Source organism: Hordeum vulgare, chromosome 2H (assembly GCF_904849725.1).
Source record: "Hordeum vulgare subsp. vulgare chromosome 2H, MorexV3_pseudomolecules_assembly, whole genome shotgun sequence".
NCBI classification, from domain to species: Eukaryota; Viridiplantae; Streptophyta; class Magnoliopsida; order Poales; family Poaceae; genus Hordeum; species Hordeum vulgare.
Genome location: NC_058519.1, coordinates 493,288,996 through 493,307,790, shown reverse-complemented (window position 1 = coordinate 493,307,790; position 18,795 = coordinate 493,288,996). Strand labels below are relative to the sequence as shown.

The following is an 18,795-nucleotide window of genomic DNA, read 5'->3' as shown; positions in this document are numbered from 1 at the left end:
CTGACAAATTTCGGCAGAAAGACAGTGGGTTTCCCGGTGAAATATCTGGGCCTCCCGCTAACTCTGTCAAGGTTGCGCCTAGTCCACATTCAGTTCATCCTCGATCGGATAAGGGCCAGGTTAGCAGGCTGGAAGGGAAAGCTATTGAACGTCGCGGGCAGACGGGTTCTGGTTCGCAGCGTACTAACCGCGTTGCCGACTTTTGCTCTATCTGTGCTGCGAGCACCAAAGAAATTTTTAGACGAAGTAGACAAGGTTAGACAACGCTTCCTTTGGGCACAGGAGGAAGAAATCAGCGGAGGGAAATGCAAAGTCAGCTGGCCCGTAGTATGTTCCCCATTTGAAAATGGAGGCCTCGGAATATTAGACATAAACCGCTTCAGTAGAGCACTGCGACTGCGGTGGCTTTGGCTGTCCTAGACAAGTCCAGACAGGCCATGGAATGGCATATGCAACTGCCATGCGATGACGGCGACAGAGCGTTATTCAGTGCCTCCACGGTGGTCACGCTAGGCAATGGTGCAACGGCCTCTTTCTGGCACGGCTCCTGGACTGGCTCGGGGAACCTAAAGACGGCGTTCCCAACGCTCTTCAAACACTCTAGAAGAAAGAACAGATTCGCGAAAGATGCGCTAGAGAACAACACCTGGATAGCGGACCTCGCTCACGGAGACACAATGCATGTGTGGGAAGAGACGATCAGACTGCACAGATAGCTTCAAACCAGGGATTTCCAACTTCAAGAACACACAAGGGACACCATCAAATGGACACATGAAGCCTCGGGGATGTACATAGCCAGTTCAGCATACAAGGCCCACAGGGATTCACGAAATCAGATTTTAGGAAACTGATTTGGGCCACTTGGGCACCGGCCAGACTGAAGATCTTCGCGTGGCTGCTCCTGAGGAATAGGTTGTGGTGTAATGACCGTCTGCAAAGAAGGGGATGGCCAAACGGATATTTCTGCCAATTATGCCTCCGAAACCTAGAATCAGCGATCCATTTATTTTGAAAATGCTCGATGTCCATTGCAGTATGGACGCAAGCTGCATCAGGCAACGGATGTGCTTCACTAAACCCAAGCATATGGACTGACAGTACCAAGCCAGGGGACATCTTAGTTAAGATGATAAGCAAGGCCAAGCCTGAGCACAAAAAGGCCACTAAGACAATGATCATCCTGATTCTATCCGAGATTTGGAATGAGAGAAATGAATGCACTTTCAGAAACAAGGCTGCGGGACTAACAAACATCAACACCTCCATTACAAGAACCCTCGAGTTTTGGAGGCAGGCAAGAGCGTCTTTTTTGGAGCACCCTTTTGGGGAACCACCATGAGAAGTTTCGTCATGGTGGTCGGTTAACTTTTTAGCTTTGTAATCTTCTTTTTATCTCCTTGATCCTCGGATCAGACTCACCTTTTGTATTCCCGCCTTGCTCCCTGCTATTCTCAATATATGCGAGCCATCTGCTGGATCTTTCAAAAAAAAATAGTGGGATGGACGTAAGCTGGTTCATGAAGGAAAGTTTCAAGATGCACACCACACTTTCATGGGTGCACACGCTATAACGACAAATTATGTTAATGCATATTCCCCTAAGGCAACCATTAAAACAGGGGATGGATTAGACCTCCCATGAGTTTTGTTAAGCTGAATGTATGCCTCTTTCGATCATGATTTGTTTAGGGACACAACTGAAGCTACCCTCAGAGATGATAAAGGAAGATTTATTGTTGGTGGAAGTTGGAGGAGTTGGAGGATTGATTGGTGTGCTGATGTATTAACAGTTCAAGCTTTGGCTTTAAGGTTTGGTCTATTCCTTACACAAAAGACGGGTTGCAATCATCTTGTCATTAACTCTCACAATATGAAAGTGATTAAACAATGAAGAATGGAGGACATTCGGCGGGAGTGGTGGCAGCAGTGTTCCATGATTGTTATTTCATAACTTGTGATTTTCCCTTTATTAAGTTCGAGCATTGTAATAGGAAAGTAAATAAGGTGGCTTACGAACTTGCTAGACTAGGGAAATTTTCTGTCTCTAGTGATTGGTTTGAGGTACCTAGGAGTGATATTGTATACCTTTTCTCACTGAAGATGTAACAATTATTTTTCATTAATAAAGTTAATGTTTATTTAGAAAAAAAAAAACATCTGTCGCCGACTTGTGGATCCGGCCAGAGCCTGCCTTTGGACGCAAACTCGCCATCCTTTTTCCCTCCCAACGCAACCAGTCACACATCCAAAGTCAAAAGTAGTGCGTCTCAAAGCTTCACTTGTAATTTTCTAAACCCCGGATTGAATTGTCAGCCACCGTTTTGGCGTGCATGTCAGATGCAGATGCATAATGAACTGAAGTAGCACGTACACTGGGTAGCAGTTTCCGGCTGCGATAATGAGGAAGCAGCGTAGCGTAGCAAGGGGAGCATCCCCAATCTCGAGGAACACTACTAGACTGCTTGTTGCTTGAGCTTTGCCGACCTTCAGGCCGTGAGCGCGCAGCAAGTGTGGCCATGCACGGGACAAAGTACCGGATCACCACCACCTCGCAGCAGCAACAGCTCGGCGCGGAGATGGGCGGCGGCGCGGACAGCCACGGGCACCGGCCGGCTCGGCCGGCGATTCGGCACGCCAAGCTGAAGATGCTCTTCGTCGTCATCGCCACCAACCTCGTCTCGGTGTACCTCTTCTCCGGCGCGTCGCTGTCGCTCAACATGCCCGCCTCCGCGCCGAGCATCCACCTCTGGGACTCCACGGCGCTCCTCCGGGACCTCAACGCCACCCGCGACGCGCTCTCCCTGGCACGCGCGGAGCTGGCCTTCCTCCGGGGGCAGTGCGGGACGTCCTCGCTCCTACTCGAGTCCGTGCTCGCCAAGCTCGGCGCCGTCCACGGCGATGCGCCGGCGGTACAGGACTTCAATGGCTGGACCGAGGAGCCCACGGGCGAGCTCAAGATGGCCATCGAGCCGCACCGGCTCCCCCTCGGTTACTCTGTCAACTTCGGCACCGACGAGCTCTTCCCGGGCCTCGGCTTCGCGTGCCGCAACTTCCAGGAGGAGCTCACGCAGTACATGACGTACAACGCCAGCGCCGAGTGCCCCGACGACGAGGCCCTCGCACTGCAGCTCATGCTCAAGGGGTGCGAGCCGCTGCCTCGCCGGCGATGCCGGCCGCGATCCCCGGCGAGGTACGTCGAGCCGAAGCCGCTCCCGGGGAGCCTCTGGTCAATCCCGGCCGACACGACCGTGAACTGGTCCCCGTACACGTGCAAGAACTACACCTGCCTCGTGGAGCGCGCGCACAGCAGGGGCGGCTCGTACGACTGCAAGGACTGCTTCGACCTGGCGGGCAAGGAGCGGCGGCGGTGGCTGACCGACAACGGCGGCCCCGGATTCAGCATCGACAGCGTGCTGCAGTCCAGGCCGCAGGGCACGGTGCGCATCGGCCTGGACATCGGCGGCGGGACCGGCACCTTCGCGGCGCGGATGCGCGAGCGCAACGTGACCGTGGTGACCACGACGCTGGACCTGGACGCGCCCTTCAACCGGTTCGTGGCGTCCCGCGGGCTGGTGCCGCTGCACATCAGCCTCGTGCAGCGGCTCCCCTTCGCCGACGGCGTGCTGGACATCGTGCACTCCATGCACGTGCTCACCAACTCGGTGCCCGCCGCCGTGCTCGAGTTCGCGTTCTTCGATATCTACCGGGTGCTCCGCCCCGGCGGCGTCTTCTGGCTGGACCACTTCTTCTGCCTCGGCCCGCAGCTCAACGCCACGTACGTGCCCATCCTCGACCGTGTCGGCTTCCGCCGGCTCCGGTGGAAGGCCAGCCGGAAGCTCGACCTGGGCGAGGAGAGGAACGAGTGGTACGTCTCGGCGTTGCTCGAGAAGCCCATGACATGATCGCGCCTTGCGTCACGTTTGTTATTTGTTTCTTGACCGCCTGTTGTGTTTGGGGGGCGCATAATTGATACATGAAACAGGGTTAATACCGAAATGGCAAATTTGTGGCAAATTTTACATGGTTTCTGAAAGATTCAGAGAAATAATCTAGTGGAATTGTTGGATAATAACACTTCCTGCTACGTAGCACGGGTAGCAGCGTAATTCATGTCAGACGATATTACCAGGAGAACTGCAACAGATGCAGCACATGTGAATGCATTCTTGTATTTACTGTTCTGGGACATATATACTGAAGTCTCACCAAAACAGTACAGAACTATGTATAGCATATTTAGATACCTACAGGCTTCGTTTTGTGTTATAAGTACTACTCCCTCTGTACCTCTCCCCCAACTAGAAGTATTTAGGTACAGGGGGAGTAGTAAGCAGCATCAGGTCTGTTTACTGATCATTCCAAAAAAAAAACAAAAAAAAAAAAAAAAAAAACGGCAGCTTCACTTCGATCAGAAATCTGCATAATTAAACGCATGGCTGACGAATTCACATGATCAGCCACAACTCTGAAAGCACAACAGAACATACGACCCAAAACCATAAAAGAACAGAGTAGCTAAACAGGAATCACTGCCAACAAAGGCAACAACTGACATGAAGCAACCACACAAGAAAGTAACAGAAAGGGAATGCCATAACAGCATTAACAACTCTGACAAATAAAACTACGATAAATGTTAGGCCCAGTTTCAACACTGATGGAAATCCCTTAACAGCATAAGTTCAACATACCAACCAAAGCAAGTGAGTGAACTACCCATTTATGTTTGGACAAGCTAGCATCGGTACATCCACCGCATAAAATTAACAAATTGTCCAGTTCATGAGCAAGGTGGATTTTTCTATGATCCAACATAACGACCGACATACAAAATCAAGTGCCAATATGCAGGATTACATGTCTTAAAGGCGGCAAAGGCACTGAAAAGGCTGAAACCATACCAAACAGTCAAACTATCACATGCCAGTGCATCAATATGCAGGATTACATGTCTTAAAGGTTGCCTTCAAGCCATGATCTTGGCCGACCTCATGTAAAGACTGTCCACGACCTTTCCAACATTAGAAATGGTTTCCAGTGTAGCAGGGAAGATGGCCTCTGTCTTCTGATCCTCAAAGATGATGAGGCAACCAGCACCTTGATCCAGAGTACCAGCAAATTTCTTGTCTAGAATCATCTGCGACAGCTTCTTCTCAACATGATCAACCGGCAGTTCAATCATCTGTGCAACATGCCCAATCTCCACTCTCGAGTAGGGCTCAATCAACCTGCACAGATTCTGCTCCAAGAGGGTATCATACAGAGAGGACAGATGCCTGTGAACAATTGGGTCCTCCTCAAGCTGGGATTTGAAATCACGGAGGGCAGTTTCAAAGTACTTGAGAGATCTTTTAGAGTAGGCATCAGCTACAGCTTTCATAGCATCAACATCCGGACCAACATACTTTAGGCTAGCCTTAGATGAGATTATTCCAGCAACATCATCAGCTTGGTTAACCATTATCTTGCACAAGAGCATGTACTTCAAGCTGAAGATAGCTCTTGGGTCATCCAGTGCATTGAAAGCTTCAAATGCTTCAAAGAAGTAGCTGTAAGCAGTTTTGTAATCCTTTTCTTCTGCGTGAAGGATTCCACTCTGCAGATCAATAGTGCCCTGCTGAGCCGGTGGAACATAGATGGCATTCGCTGCTGTCCTTGCAGCAGTCAACGAAGCTTTGGCCTTTGGCAGGTTTCTCAGTGAGAAGTGGAGTTTGCTTTCCAAGAGGTCTATGTCCACAAGGAGTAACTTGTCATCAAGTCTCCTGACTTCCTTGATAAGACCAGTAAGGAGGGTCAGGGCTTCAGTGTACTCCTGATTCTCCAGCAAAAGTGCCGCTAACCTTGCCTCCACACGCTGCCTGAGGAACGTGCGCTTCTCTGCACGGGTCCATTCCACCATCTCTTTGCACAGCGAGATCTGGAGATCAGATGTTCCAGGAATCTTGGAGACAGCATCAATGATTCCACGGACAATTTTTGCAGTCTTGGCCTTGGGAATCAGTGAGAAAAATGGCCTGAGCTGGGTCAAAAGGTTTCGCAGCTCCTCAGCTCGGTTCTCTTGAGTGAGGTAATTTGTAAGGTTGGTAATTGCAAGTTCTTTTGCTCTCAGTGCATCTGCAGAAGAAGACGGGTCTTGAATCACACGGTAAAGGATCGATATTGACTCTGAAGCATCCTTAGCCTCCTGGGCCATTGCAATTGACTCAGTGGTAGCAGGAAGGTATGATGAGTCCATTGAAGAAGACATGACCATACGCTGAACCTGACAGTAAAATAAACATAAGTTACTTAGTGTTATACTCCCTCCGTTCCTAAATATAAGTCTTTTTAGAGATTCAACTACGGACTACATACGGAGCAAAATGAGTGAATCTACACTCTAATGTATGTCTATATAAATCCATATGTAGTCCCTAGTGAAAGTCTAAAAAGACTTATATTTAGGAACGGAGGGAGTAGAATATTAGAATGAATCAGAATTTTCTAGAACAAAGGTATGGGGATGTCAAAGTAAGCAAGGCACTACCTAACACTAGGTGCAAGCATGAATTTCCTTATCGACGCCTCCAACTAATAAAGGAAAAGAGGATAACATATTGGCGTGCATGAACCTCGAATCAGTACTTATGCCTTCTTCAGAAGGCAAGAAACATATAGTTACCAATATTAGCGAGTTAGGTCTACATTATCTGGAATATCTAAGCAGGCAAATGATCTTGACATTTATAAATCCAGCCACATTACAACTGCATGTGGAGAAGACACTTAGGCCCCATTCGGAGTCCCTCCGCTCCACGGCTCTGCTCCCGGAGCAGACGGAGCTGTAGTTCAAATTCGTGGAGTGGCTGCACAGGTGTTCTGTAGATTCTTAAATTTTAAGGAGCTGGTGGATTACCGAACGAGTCCTCACTTTGCAGATTCATATAATAGCTCTAGTCAAAAGAAGGCAAGAAGCTACTACATGCAAAGCTCATTCACTTTTGTTTCAATTAAAGTTAGGTTGCAACCATGGTGTTTAGATCTGCAGGGTAATTCCCAGAGTGCAACACTGGGCAGAATCAATCGTCTCTCAACAGTGTCCCAAGATCTAACTGGACAAAGAATCAACTGGGGTGTTAAGTTGGAATAAATCAAGATTAATATGCTGCCCAATTCAGCATATCATGGTAAAACGCAGTGCTACCAATGCCTATTATTAAGAGCCTGTTTGGGACTGCTCTACTCCTTAAAATTCAACTCTGCTCCAGAAAAAACAAGCCAAACGGGGTAGCTCCACGATATGCTGCTCCACAAAAAAAAACTAGAATCTGGGGTACAACTTCAAAGTTTTTATGAAGCTCCCGAGAGGGTGCTCCAAAAAAGACTAGAAGCTGGAGTTGGGGGAAAATTACCCACCACTGCCACCACTAAGTGGATAGCCCTTCATTTCTTTCCCCTCAACCAATCAAATAGATTCTTTCCACCAAATTTTATATTCTTGAAGCTGGAGCTAGATGGAAGCCAAACATTCTCTTGATAGTGCTATAGCTTCTGTATGAAACTGCTCCAAAGTGAATTTGACGAAGTGAAGCTGATTTTGGTGAATTTAAGCAGTCCCAAACAGGCCCTAACTCAGTATACTTGACAACACCCTTCACCAAGCTAGGTCGTAACAATAATTCCTAAGCCTAATTAATTACCATGACCAGAATCCCTAAACCCTAATCCCAGAATAAACAGCCAAGACAGGGGAAAACCATGCTGCCCTTAGCGAGATCCAATTTCTTCACTCTAACAAAGTACACAGGCTTGCAGTACACGCTAGGTCGACCCCGCAGCTGATTTCTGCGGGGTACTACCGAGGACCACGCAGGCCGCAACAGTGAAATCCAGAACAAATTACCCAGCAAAACACAGATATGTATTTTTTGGCATCAGATTGCTAACGCGATGGGAAATCATATATTAAAACTCTTGGAGTAATCCAGGAAAGCTAGGGTTCGTTACCAAGAGAAGGAAGCGATCCGAGCACGGATGGATCTGTCCAGTAGCGCGGAGGAGGACGGCGACGAATGGAAGGGAGGGGGGGGGGGGGGGGGGTCCTTGGAGGTGGCCTGCCTCCGCGGAAGGAGACCAGGAGGCGTGTTCCGGCCTTCCGGGGGGAGAGCTCGGCGGTGCTGGCGTGAGAAATCTGGGGGTGACGAACGGGGAAGCCAGTCGAGCTAACCAAAGGAGAGGCTGCGGGAGTAATTTAGGACACTATAACCGCACACCACTTCCAAGCCCTCTCACGTCTTCATCATTTTTGACCGTCCGTTTACAGGATTGAAACGTTTTGGCCGTGGGATCACCCTCCCCCGCACGTTCTATTACGTGGGCCAGAAGTCCTAAGGGCTGCTACTCCGGCAGCCAAATCGAAGCGCTTTGGTAAACTGGGCCTTTTGTAGACCAAGGTCCATAAAAACGTAAAAGAGACAGACTGATCGAAGATCTCAAGAACGAAAATCCGCTCGACAGAGGAACGAGTCAGACAGAGCTCGAAGTCCTAAGGGCTACTACTCCGGTAGCCGAATCGGAGCGCTTTGCTAAGCTGGGCCTTTTGTAGTGGCCCGTTAGTTAAATGACCAAGGTCCATAAAAACGCAAAATAGGCAGACTGATCGACCGGCCGTAGATCTCAAAAAAGAAAATCCGCTCGACAGAGGAACGAGTCAGACAGAGCTCGACAGAGAAGACCGATTAGGTCGCTGCGAGAGGGAGAGAGAGAGAGGGGAGCGGATCCGTCGCATGCGAAATAGGGGGTGTCGATCGATTAGTCCCACTGTTTGGGGGCAAGGTGAACCGACGCGGACGAAGATGCAGACCGACGCCATGGCTGTTCGGCTGTGCGAAATTACTCCGTTGGAGATTGAAGGAAGCAATCATTCTTTAGTTTTCTCAACAGGCATTCACGGTGGTTGATGTGCCCACCTACGTGTATATATGATTTCTTCCCTACCACTCTTCACTCACCCTTTTCCCAGGTTCCCCTATATTTCTTTCTCATTCATGTATCGACCATCAAACAATATACAAGTGCTCTTCATACTGATTGTGGTCAATAAATTAGGGCAGACCTTGGAGACGGGCAAGGTAAGAGCAGGGAGGTGGCGGTGACTGACAATCACAACATCATATCATTTAGAGCAGGAAAAAGCAGGAGAGATTGTCGGGTTATGTTTTTAATTTAACTTCTCTTCATCAAATTATTTAGATGAGGTCGAAGAGAATCTTGAAGATCTGCATTCGTCACTCCAAAAGTTGTACCCTACTTGAATACTGATTCAGATTTTTTTATGTGCAAGGAATTGTTCTGCTCCATAGTTGAACAAGTTCTTGGTCCATGTTACAAGACATGCATGGAGAGAAATTTTGTTGTTGCCTTCTTCCCTTTTGTTCTTGCCTTCTTCTCAGTTTATTTCCAGATAACCCAACCATTCGTGTTGTAAATATGCGGTATCTCTTGGACTACATGGTTCTCTTATAAAGATAACTTTTATCCTGACCAACTAATTGCTTACAGTTGAAACTGCTATCGGTAGCAAATATCATTAGGTATCTTTGATGATCTAAACATTACACATCATGAAGTTGAGGTATATATGGCCTCGGTTTTTCATTTCCATATGTTAAGGTTGGGAATATGTGAGAACATATTTCCTCCAAACTAGTAAAGGAAAGTTCTTTCACACTTGCATATCGTTAAAACTATATTTGATCATGATTCATGAGGAGGTATGAATGATCGTACTAAACTTTTCCTCTTTGAACAGTACTTCTCACGATAGTAAACCAAATCACAAATTGCAGCTTATGACTTCAAAGAAAAAAATGAGCATCCATGACAACCGACCCAGGACATTCATAAGAGAAGCCAAGATAGCTAAAGGTGAGGTGTTTTTTTATGATTTCGCCATTTTGGGATATCATCCTAGGATGACATTGCAACTGCCTGTAGAGCTGCCTTGCAACCTTGTAGTATGGTTTTTGGTGTGGCTAAAACTACTAGCAGATTATAACATAAGTATGATCTTGGACTGATCTCACATTAGATATATTTACCGTGTTATATGCTTCATGCATTATCGTCCTAGAAACAATTGAAGTGAACATTTTGGTAATTCAAACAACTTTAGTTTATTGGCAATTCTTAGATTTAACTAAGCTTTACTTATTGAAGAAATGGATGATCGCACGTGCCAGCTTGCTCGACGACCACCACCAAAACTTGTCCACCAGGGGCGCTGCCTTCCAAGTCGGTGGTTGCCCTTCCGTGCTCCCCTCTGTGTTGGCCATGCCTTCCCGAGCAAGGATAGGTCCAAGCGAGCGCGGAGCCACCTCGCCTCTTCCCCCTGCCTCATTAAGGTACTATGTCTGAATGTATAAACTTTAACATATGTTGAGATCTTAGCCTTGATACACGTATAACCTTATGTTAGATCCATTCTAGGACTATGGAACTAGAGACAAATCAGACAATCAATACTCATCATTACGCCTCTCATTTTTTTGGATGTTAGTAGCATCTAACGGTATTATTTTTTTGTACATTATATACTATTTATGATTGTACTTTGTTCTTGTTCTATTTTATATTCCCTCCGTTTCAAAATAAGCGTCATTGATTTCGTACAAAGTGAACGACACTTATTTCACCTTGATTTTTAGTTATTCGATTCTACATCATTTAACACGTCATATCACAAAGTTGACAGAGAACATATATTCTGACCGACAACCCACGCTTTTCGATTTGCCCCGTTGTTCATCTACAAACTAGATCATTGATGGCGCGCGTTGTTGCGCCCCTCTATTTATACAATGAAATGATAGAAATTTTCATAAATTTATGACCACATGAAACATATTATATTAAATTTGCCTAAACATAGTCATACATTAGTCGCTAATCAAATGCAATCTCATATAAATACTCGATAAAGGCAAGATCATATACAAATTGGCTTGGATAACAACATACACAAAAATTTAGATAGTAAATACAACTAATCAGCACATATAATAGGCAATGAGAAATAGATTGTATATACATGAAGCATAAATAAAAATTGTCACATGCCTCTACCAAAAGGCCATCATGTTGGAAACAAATAATTATGTCAGCCTAATGCACCTCGCTATTTCTTGTGACGGGCTTCATATTCATAGGACAAGATTCCTAACAAGGATTAAATTAGTTAGAATATTAAATAATAATATACTTAATACTACTCTCTCTGTAAATTAATATAAGACGTGTTTTTGACACCGCCATGGACTCTAATAATGTCTTATAAAAATTTGCAGAGTAGGGTACCATACAAGCAGCAAGTGGGATATGTGGTAATCATATTTTTCATTTTTCTTTGCTAGTTTTGTTAAATTCACATGGTTAAGTACTAAATGTTTCCAGCCCTGGGACCCCCCAATCATTGCGCTAGAACCGAGTTGTTGCTCCATTGTTACCTTAGCATCCATCTGAAACTCAATAGATCGTACACATATAAGTCGTTCGATTTATAACATGAAATTTTTGAAATTAGAAATTAGAAATACATAAAGTGATTGGTTACCATAAATAATAATATCCTTCCTCCGTTCGGAAATACTTGTCACCACAATAAAAAGAAATTAATGTATCTAGAACTAAAATATGTCTAGAATCATCCATTCCTATGACAAGTAATACCGGACGGAGGGAGTATATAACAACTGATCGCATTCGGGTTTAGAACATCAAAATAGTTGCATGTAACAGATTTATGATCTCTTAGGTAGATGATTCAAAAAAATTCTTCATGCTCTCTTAGGCCTCCCTACTCTAAAAGCAGACAAGTCAAAATACAGCTACAGGCACACCTATTAGTTCATCCACATGCAAATAAAGTGAAGTCATTAAGAATATAGAAAAATCTGCATTTCAATATTTTTGGCCATGAGGCCTAGCGATACACTGATACAACAAGGCATGGCATTCTTGAAGTAACGACAATGGAAATTGTACTTATTTCAAACCTAAATGGATGGAACGAAAATGAACAAACACATAGAACACTGAGAATTCAACAAAAATATATGTGTATAATCCTTTCCTTGATGTATATTTAATCATAATAAAATATAACCATATGAATGAAACTGGAAGGAATCACATATTATAAAGAATGGAAACATCGTAGAAGTGGGCATAGATAGAAATGGGTTGAAGGGATTTGAAATGTTATACCCGGACAAAGTAAAATGCTTGGCTGACTTATTTGTGCAATCCTGCAATAGCAACCAAAATTGGTTGAAGTAAAATTGTCTTCTGAGCATTTTACTATGAAAGACACTAAATATGACCACTAAGACACTATTCCAGGCTTTGTCTAGTTGGTTGTTTCCGTGCAAGTAAACCGAAAATAGTATAACTAAACACAAAACCAAAACACAGCTATGAGGATGATGGCATGATGTTACTAAAGATGAATAGACCACCATTGTACTTTTTAACAACCAATTAACTATATTAATAAAATGACACCACAACAAAAGTGTGAGAAAGATCTACCAATACCTCAACATTAGTTTCCTCCATAAATATTTCCTTCACGTCATATCACAACGTTTTGACTTGCAACTGGCAGTATCAGTTTAGGAGAAAATTCATGGATTCAACTTACGGAGGTGAGTGGAAGACTGAGAGAAATAAAGCCTGCAAAGTTGTATGAAGAGGATTGTCTCGTTCCCTTGGAGTGACATCAACATCCAGAGGAGAAGAGAATCTATTGCACAATCCGAATAAGATTTTCAGCTACGAATAAGCATTGTTGAAGATATCTTCATATATACTGTGATTGTGCAAGACAACATTCAGAAATGTAATCGGTAGTATTGTACCTTCCACAGAGTCCACCTTTTTCACATTGTGGCCTACAGCTTAGCAAATCCCAAACACAAACATGTGCCACCAATCTGCTATTATCTCTCTCAACTGATACATATTATTTTATAGGTTACAATATATCATCCACTCACAAATTTCAACCTATGATTTTCATTGCTCTGGACGGCAACGGCGTCCTCGAGCTGTATTATCTCGGACTGGATGGTTGTCAACCGCTCCATGGCCTCCGGCATGCTCACGAAATGAACGAACCTGCACTCAAGAAACAACCATGCAAAATGAATTGACACCGTCGTCGGCATGGGAAGCTGGTAAAGAGACACGAGACGACTGACGGGTACACGGCGAACCTACCAAGCGGTGCCCTTGGTGAACCAGGGTGTGTTGGCCTCTAGATCCGGCTAGATAAGGATGGTGTGGCCTCCATTGTCCATATGGTCCTAGGTGGCTTGAGGTGCAACACGAAGGAGTCAAGCAGTCCGGAGGCGATCTTCTCATTCGGTCCTTTCTCTACCACAACCAAATACCACATATACAATAAAAAAAGGGGGAGAAACATAAAATTTCATTGTAATGTGTTGTTGTTGCTGCCGACACACAACCACACAAAAAGGAATTGCATATTGCAATAGGCTTTAGTAATCAATGTTACAAAAAATCATGATAAAAGGCGAGTGGAAGATTTGGAGGATGAACACGTGACTGTTGGAGGACAAACAAAGTGAAGGTCTGCCAATTTGTAGTTTCTTCCTCCTCGTTGCGAAAGCGTTCCCCACCTGACCTGCTGTTCGATCTGGAAGAGAATGTGAGGGGAGGGGTGGAAGTGGGAGCGGCTGCGCTAGGGAGAGGACCGACTCCGGGAGCAAGGTCGTCGGCATGTGGAGACGGTAGCGACGGTGGCGGCGGCGATCGATGTGGGACTTGGGAGACGATGGAATCTAGGGAGAAGAAGAAAGAGAGAAGGGCTTGGCTGGGTTGGGTGTTTCGATGGTGGGTTTTGCTTCCGAGCAAATAATCTGATCGAAGCTAAATTACCAGTGGGCTTTGTGTGGTGCAAGGGCTCAAATTAACGAGAAGCCACCGATTCGGCTACGAGAGTAGCTGCCCTAGGACAACAAGCGCGCTTAGTTGTTCATCACGATAATGGGCAGCAATCGTATGACTAGAATCGACCAAGACACATGATTCGACGGCCAGAAAATGAGGATGTGTGAGAAGGCTGGGGTGTGGTGCAGTTTTACTGTCCTTAACTAGATCATTGATGGCGCGCATTGTTGCACCCGTCTATTTATTCAATAGAATAATAAGAATATCCGTAAATCATGGACTCATGAGAAATGTCAGATTTTCATACATTAATACATATATGTTGGACAGTAATCGAATAGACCAATAATCGACATCATGGTTGTCTTAGAAAACAGAATAATCGGTATTGAGTGTCTTAAAAAACACATCAACACGTGAACCATTAGCAAAAACCACATAAAAATTATGAATTAGCATTTGGGAAAATGATTAATCACAATCAAGCTTATTCATCCAAACCAGTGGGAACAATCCCACAACCCACACGTATCCATATTCCATATCGAAATCAACGATAACTAATCGAGGAAAATAAGAGAAGGAATTGGTCGAATAAAATAGAGCACTATAGATGGTTACAAACAAGCTAACCTGGAATCCACCACCGATTAATGGCAGGTTGCTCGTATTGACGGTTCATGGAGAAAAAAGACTCGAGAGAAGGGAAACAAAAGACTACCATCGTCTCCCACCCCAAGAAGCCACACTCTCGGTTGACCGCAACGAGAGAGAAAAAAATGTGCATTCAACATCGTGTTCATATTGTTACAATGCACTACAAATAAAAGATACAAATATGAAGTTTAATTTGCCAAGCTAAACCTCACATTGACATATATATGCCTACAAAGAGTGGAATTCAACATATCTGGTCAATAACTTAGCATGTCTGCATATAAAAAAGGAAATATTAGAAGATACATTATTTAAGAAAATACACAAATCTAAGATGAAGTAGTTAGAATACATATTGACCAATCGGGCTAAAGATAGAACATATGCAAAGGCACTACTATCGTAGTGAAGTACAAACTACTATCATGCACGATGAATAAACCATGAATAAACCTAGGCTTTTATCTTTCTCGGGTGTATGACTTTGCTCAACCTATAAATTCAGTGATACTCCACCTGTATTTTGCGTAGCTTAGCCAAGTTTATTTTCTTGTATTTTATTACAAATTTCCACCAGTATTTCCTCCAATACCATGCTTCCAAACATGGTCTAAAACTTGTTTGAACTGTAAATTTTGATAGATGACTTATTTTTTAACACCAGAAATTGCAGGTCATGTTTTGCAGTAAGTTTGTGGTGTATAGAACTTACAACCTCATGTTTATTTGAGTTATACTTGCTCATGCAACTCTATGTTTCCTGGTTTAGTTTTCTACAATGAACACACACAATAGAGTGGCGCCAACATTCAGAAAACACATACAGGAAAAAAGAAAGCGATGGTTCAACTACAGAAAACTGACTACAGGGAATTCAGTTAATGGTACTTTGGTAGTTTGCCATATATCACTAACTTCTTGGTTTTCTTGCCTTCATGGTTTTCCTCATTTACTCTCTATGGTCATCTTCTTTAATTGTAACGTATTTTAGTTGTACTTTCATACCATGCCATTATCCTTCCTCATTGAACCATCTTTTTACTATTATTAGGCTTCACCATGACTTTCCGCACGGTTTAATCGAAAATTGTGGTTAAGCTACATATCTAAATTAACAGAAAACTTTATCCTAACGTACAATTACACCAAAAAATGTGGTTATGCATTTAAGCTACATTTAGGTGAACATTAAACTGTAACTTGACAACAATTACATACATTAAATCACACACAGAAAATATTGTTTGTCTAAATCAAAGTGAACAGTAACAACATCTATCCGAACAAAGTTCTATAGTGTAGTCAAGTTACATCCAAGTGAGATAGTAAACTACATCATAATGTATAAATTTCATCCAAAAATGTGCTCGAGTTACATCTAAAAGTTGTACATCTGAATGAGTTGATCCTCAAACTTAAAAACAATTCATGCTACAATGATTTGAGCCTATGCCCAGGAATCTTACCAAAGCACGACGACCATACTACTGAGGAATCAAGTCATCTCTTTGTTGCTCTATTAGCTTTGCAAAATCCCCAACGCGTAGCATAATTGTTGATTGTGTGCAACCCTCTACAGATGGCAGCTGATTTCCACACATCTGTTGTCCTGCATCCTCCATTGACCAACAAGGAATAACCATGTGCATAAGCATGCATTCATTAACCGGAAACAATGAACAAGTAGTAAAATACTAAAGGTACAAATAGAAACTGTAGTGGAAAAAAATAATCGAAGTTGTACACGACATTCAACAAAATTTGGATAGCCCAGTCGCATAAAGGTCAGCAACAAAAACAGAATTCAGATACGCAATAACCTGCATCCCGTGACTTGCAAGGAGCCTAGGATTTAGGCGCCCCATCTTTGCATAGTATGCGTGGCAACACAACAAATTAGAAACGATGGTTCATGGTTGGGGACTTGTTGCTCTTCTGGCTCGACTCAATCGCACTCTTCTCTGCACCTGCTTTTATTTTATTTGCTGACCTTGCACTGTATGCTCAGCTGTTGTTTTTCCTTCTAGTTCAGTGTTTCCCTACCCACATATAAATAATCCCAACTTGTATTAAGCTGAAGAGCTAAATTGAAAGTGGCAGAGGGGAAGGTGAAACCTGGAAGTTAGGATAATAACTTTTAGATGTGAAACAGTACCCTGTGCCTAATGTAAATCCCACAGAGAGTCTGAAACAACCAAAGAACAGGTATCAAACATTTCGCATTCACCGAGGAATAATACTCTTTGGATAGATAATTAGAAGAGAGAGCGAGAGAAAGAAAATTATAATGATTCAAACCATGCTGATCTTTTACCTTGTGTTTCCTCTAGAATCTGAACGATATGCAACAATTGATCAGCTTGTCGTCCCAAGTTCCATCTATTATAGAACTGCGAAAGTTACAGGCAATCCGGAATGGCGAAAAGATGCCTATGTCATGGATAGATCAGCACAAGATGAAGGCTGAAACAAATATGGGGACCTACAGCGATATAGATGAGTGCTCCTCCTTCTCTTCTTGCAATAGTTCCTCATCACAAGTGCAGGGAAAGGCATGGCGGCGTACCGGCGTGGTTCTAGGGTGGAAGGGGTGATGCCTTGACGGCCATCTTTGACAACAATTTCGCATGCGAACTGGCCCAACGCCGGGCGAGCGGACATGTCGTCTCGGGCGCCGCTGCTCATCGCGAGGGACGCCCCACTTCTCTTCCAGTTCTTCACGTGCTCCTCCCTTTACCCTCTAGAGAGGAGGTATGGTGGCGCCGCACATAGGTTGCGAGAGGAGAAGATCTATCTCTCTCTCTCTCTCTGCCTTTACATGTAATGCAAAGCTTGCAGTTGTGATTTCTGAGAATGTCTGTTGTTACTATTCGTGCACCGTTGACAATTGGATTCAAGTGGTAATTGCAACCATCAGGCTGAGTCGGTAACAAATCAGCAGCACCCTAGACCATTTTTCTTTTTTCTTTTTAGTTGCCGGTTCCCACATTTAATATTTGGCTTTCTTGCCTCCCCCCTCCAGCGTGGTCGAGAGCCCTTGTTATTCTGTGGGAAATGAAAAGTAACCAACCTTACCATTTGAAATATGCCTACAAAAATACTAATCAAGTGAAATAATTTTTGCATAATAGCTAATATTCAGTGTCAAATTAAACAGGTGCAAAAACACGCACTATCAGGTTAATTTCAGCTTTAGAAATTCATGTAAAAAGTATGATTATTCACAAGTTGAACAATTATATCACACGATGAAAACCCATGTAATTTGGCCGGTAACCAACATTATAACGCCAAAATAAATGGGCGCAGCAACGCGCGCCATCAATGATCTAGTATTTGGTATTTTCGAAATTGTTTTCACACAATTAGTGTTTTCAGGTACAGCCTACAGGCCCAACAGTGGCTGTATGTCATTGGCTTACTAGTACAAAGGCCATGTAAGCCTAAATCATAAACTAAAACTCTCGGAATAATCCAGGCCGTGTACAGCCTACAGGCCCAACAGAGGCCAATATTTCTTTTGAGCCTTTAGATGCTTAGCGAGAATTCCAGAAGTAGAACTACTGGTTGCTGGGTGCACCACTGCGAACCCAATCAGGCCAACCAATTTACGACAGCTACGTCTCGCGTATAATGAGACGGACGGAGCTGGTAAAATTAACAAATTTAACCTGCAAACGATAGTATTTTTAAAACTGAATCATGTTTGAAAAAAATTCACATAGCTAACTCTTTTATGCGACGTCCAAAAACCAGACGTCACACTATATTGTATGATATTTTTATCTTAGACGTCAAACAGTATAGTATGACGTCTATACCTTAGGCGTCATATCAAGTCTCTAACACCATACAACATAGGGGACTGATCTGCGCCGACGCGTCGGCCCAAACTTTCGGCCGGCCGCGCGCGAGCCGCAGGATCCACCAACCCCGCGTCGTCCGCACGGTTGGATCCCCATGCAACATTTTTCTCATATGCAGCAAAATTTCGATGCGATGCAACAATTTTTTCAACGGTTGCAACAAAAAACAAAATTTATAGCAAAAAAAATATCTACGTGATCGTAGCAAAAAAACGAAGCTGATGGTGCGTGGTAGCAAAAGTCAAACGTCGGTTGTACCAAAAATTTACGTGACGTGTATGCAACTTTTTTAGTGAACGGTTGCAGCAAAACATGATGA

General features: G+C 43.9%; 2 protein-coding genes across 2 annotated transcripts; one reads left to right on the top strand and one right to left on the bottom strand.

The window, feature by feature from the left end:
- Positions 1 to 2,207: 2,207 nt before the first annotated feature.
- LOC123426813 (probable methyltransferase At1g29790) lies at positions 2,208 to 4,246 on the top strand. Its single transcript, XM_045110713.1, has one exon. The coding sequence runs from the start codon at positions 2,520 to 2,522 to the stop codon at positions 3,903 to 3,905; it is 1,386 nt and encodes a 461-aa protein (XP_044966648.1). The 5' UTR covers positions 2,208 to 2,519; the 3' UTR covers positions 3,906 to 4,246.
- Positions 4,247 to 4,628: 382 nt separating this feature from the next.
- LOC123426812 (26S proteasome non-ATPase regulatory subunit 11 homolog) lies at positions 4,629 to 8,091 on the bottom strand. Its single transcript, XM_045110712.1, has 2 exons — positions 7,990 to 8,091; positions 4,629 to 6,265 (listed from the first exon to the last, which is right to left on the bottom strand). The coding sequence occupies exon 2, from the start codon at positions 6,254 to 6,256 to the stop codon at positions 4,970 to 4,972; it is 1,287 nt and encodes a 428-aa protein (XP_044966647.1). The 5' UTR covers positions 6,257 to 6,265; positions 7,990 to 8,091; the 3' UTR covers positions 4,629 to 4,969.
- Positions 8,092 to 18,795: the final 10,704 nt, after the last annotated feature.

Excerpts from the sequence above, each read along its gene's own strand:
- LOC123426813 (XM_045110713.1), top strand. The coding sequence starts at position 2,520 with ATGCACGGGACAAAGTACCGGATCACCACCACCTCGCAGCAGCAACAG.
- LOC123426812 (XM_045110712.1), bottom strand. The coding sequence starts at position 6,256 with ATGGTCATGTCTTCTTCAATGGACTCATCATACCTTCCTGCTACCACT.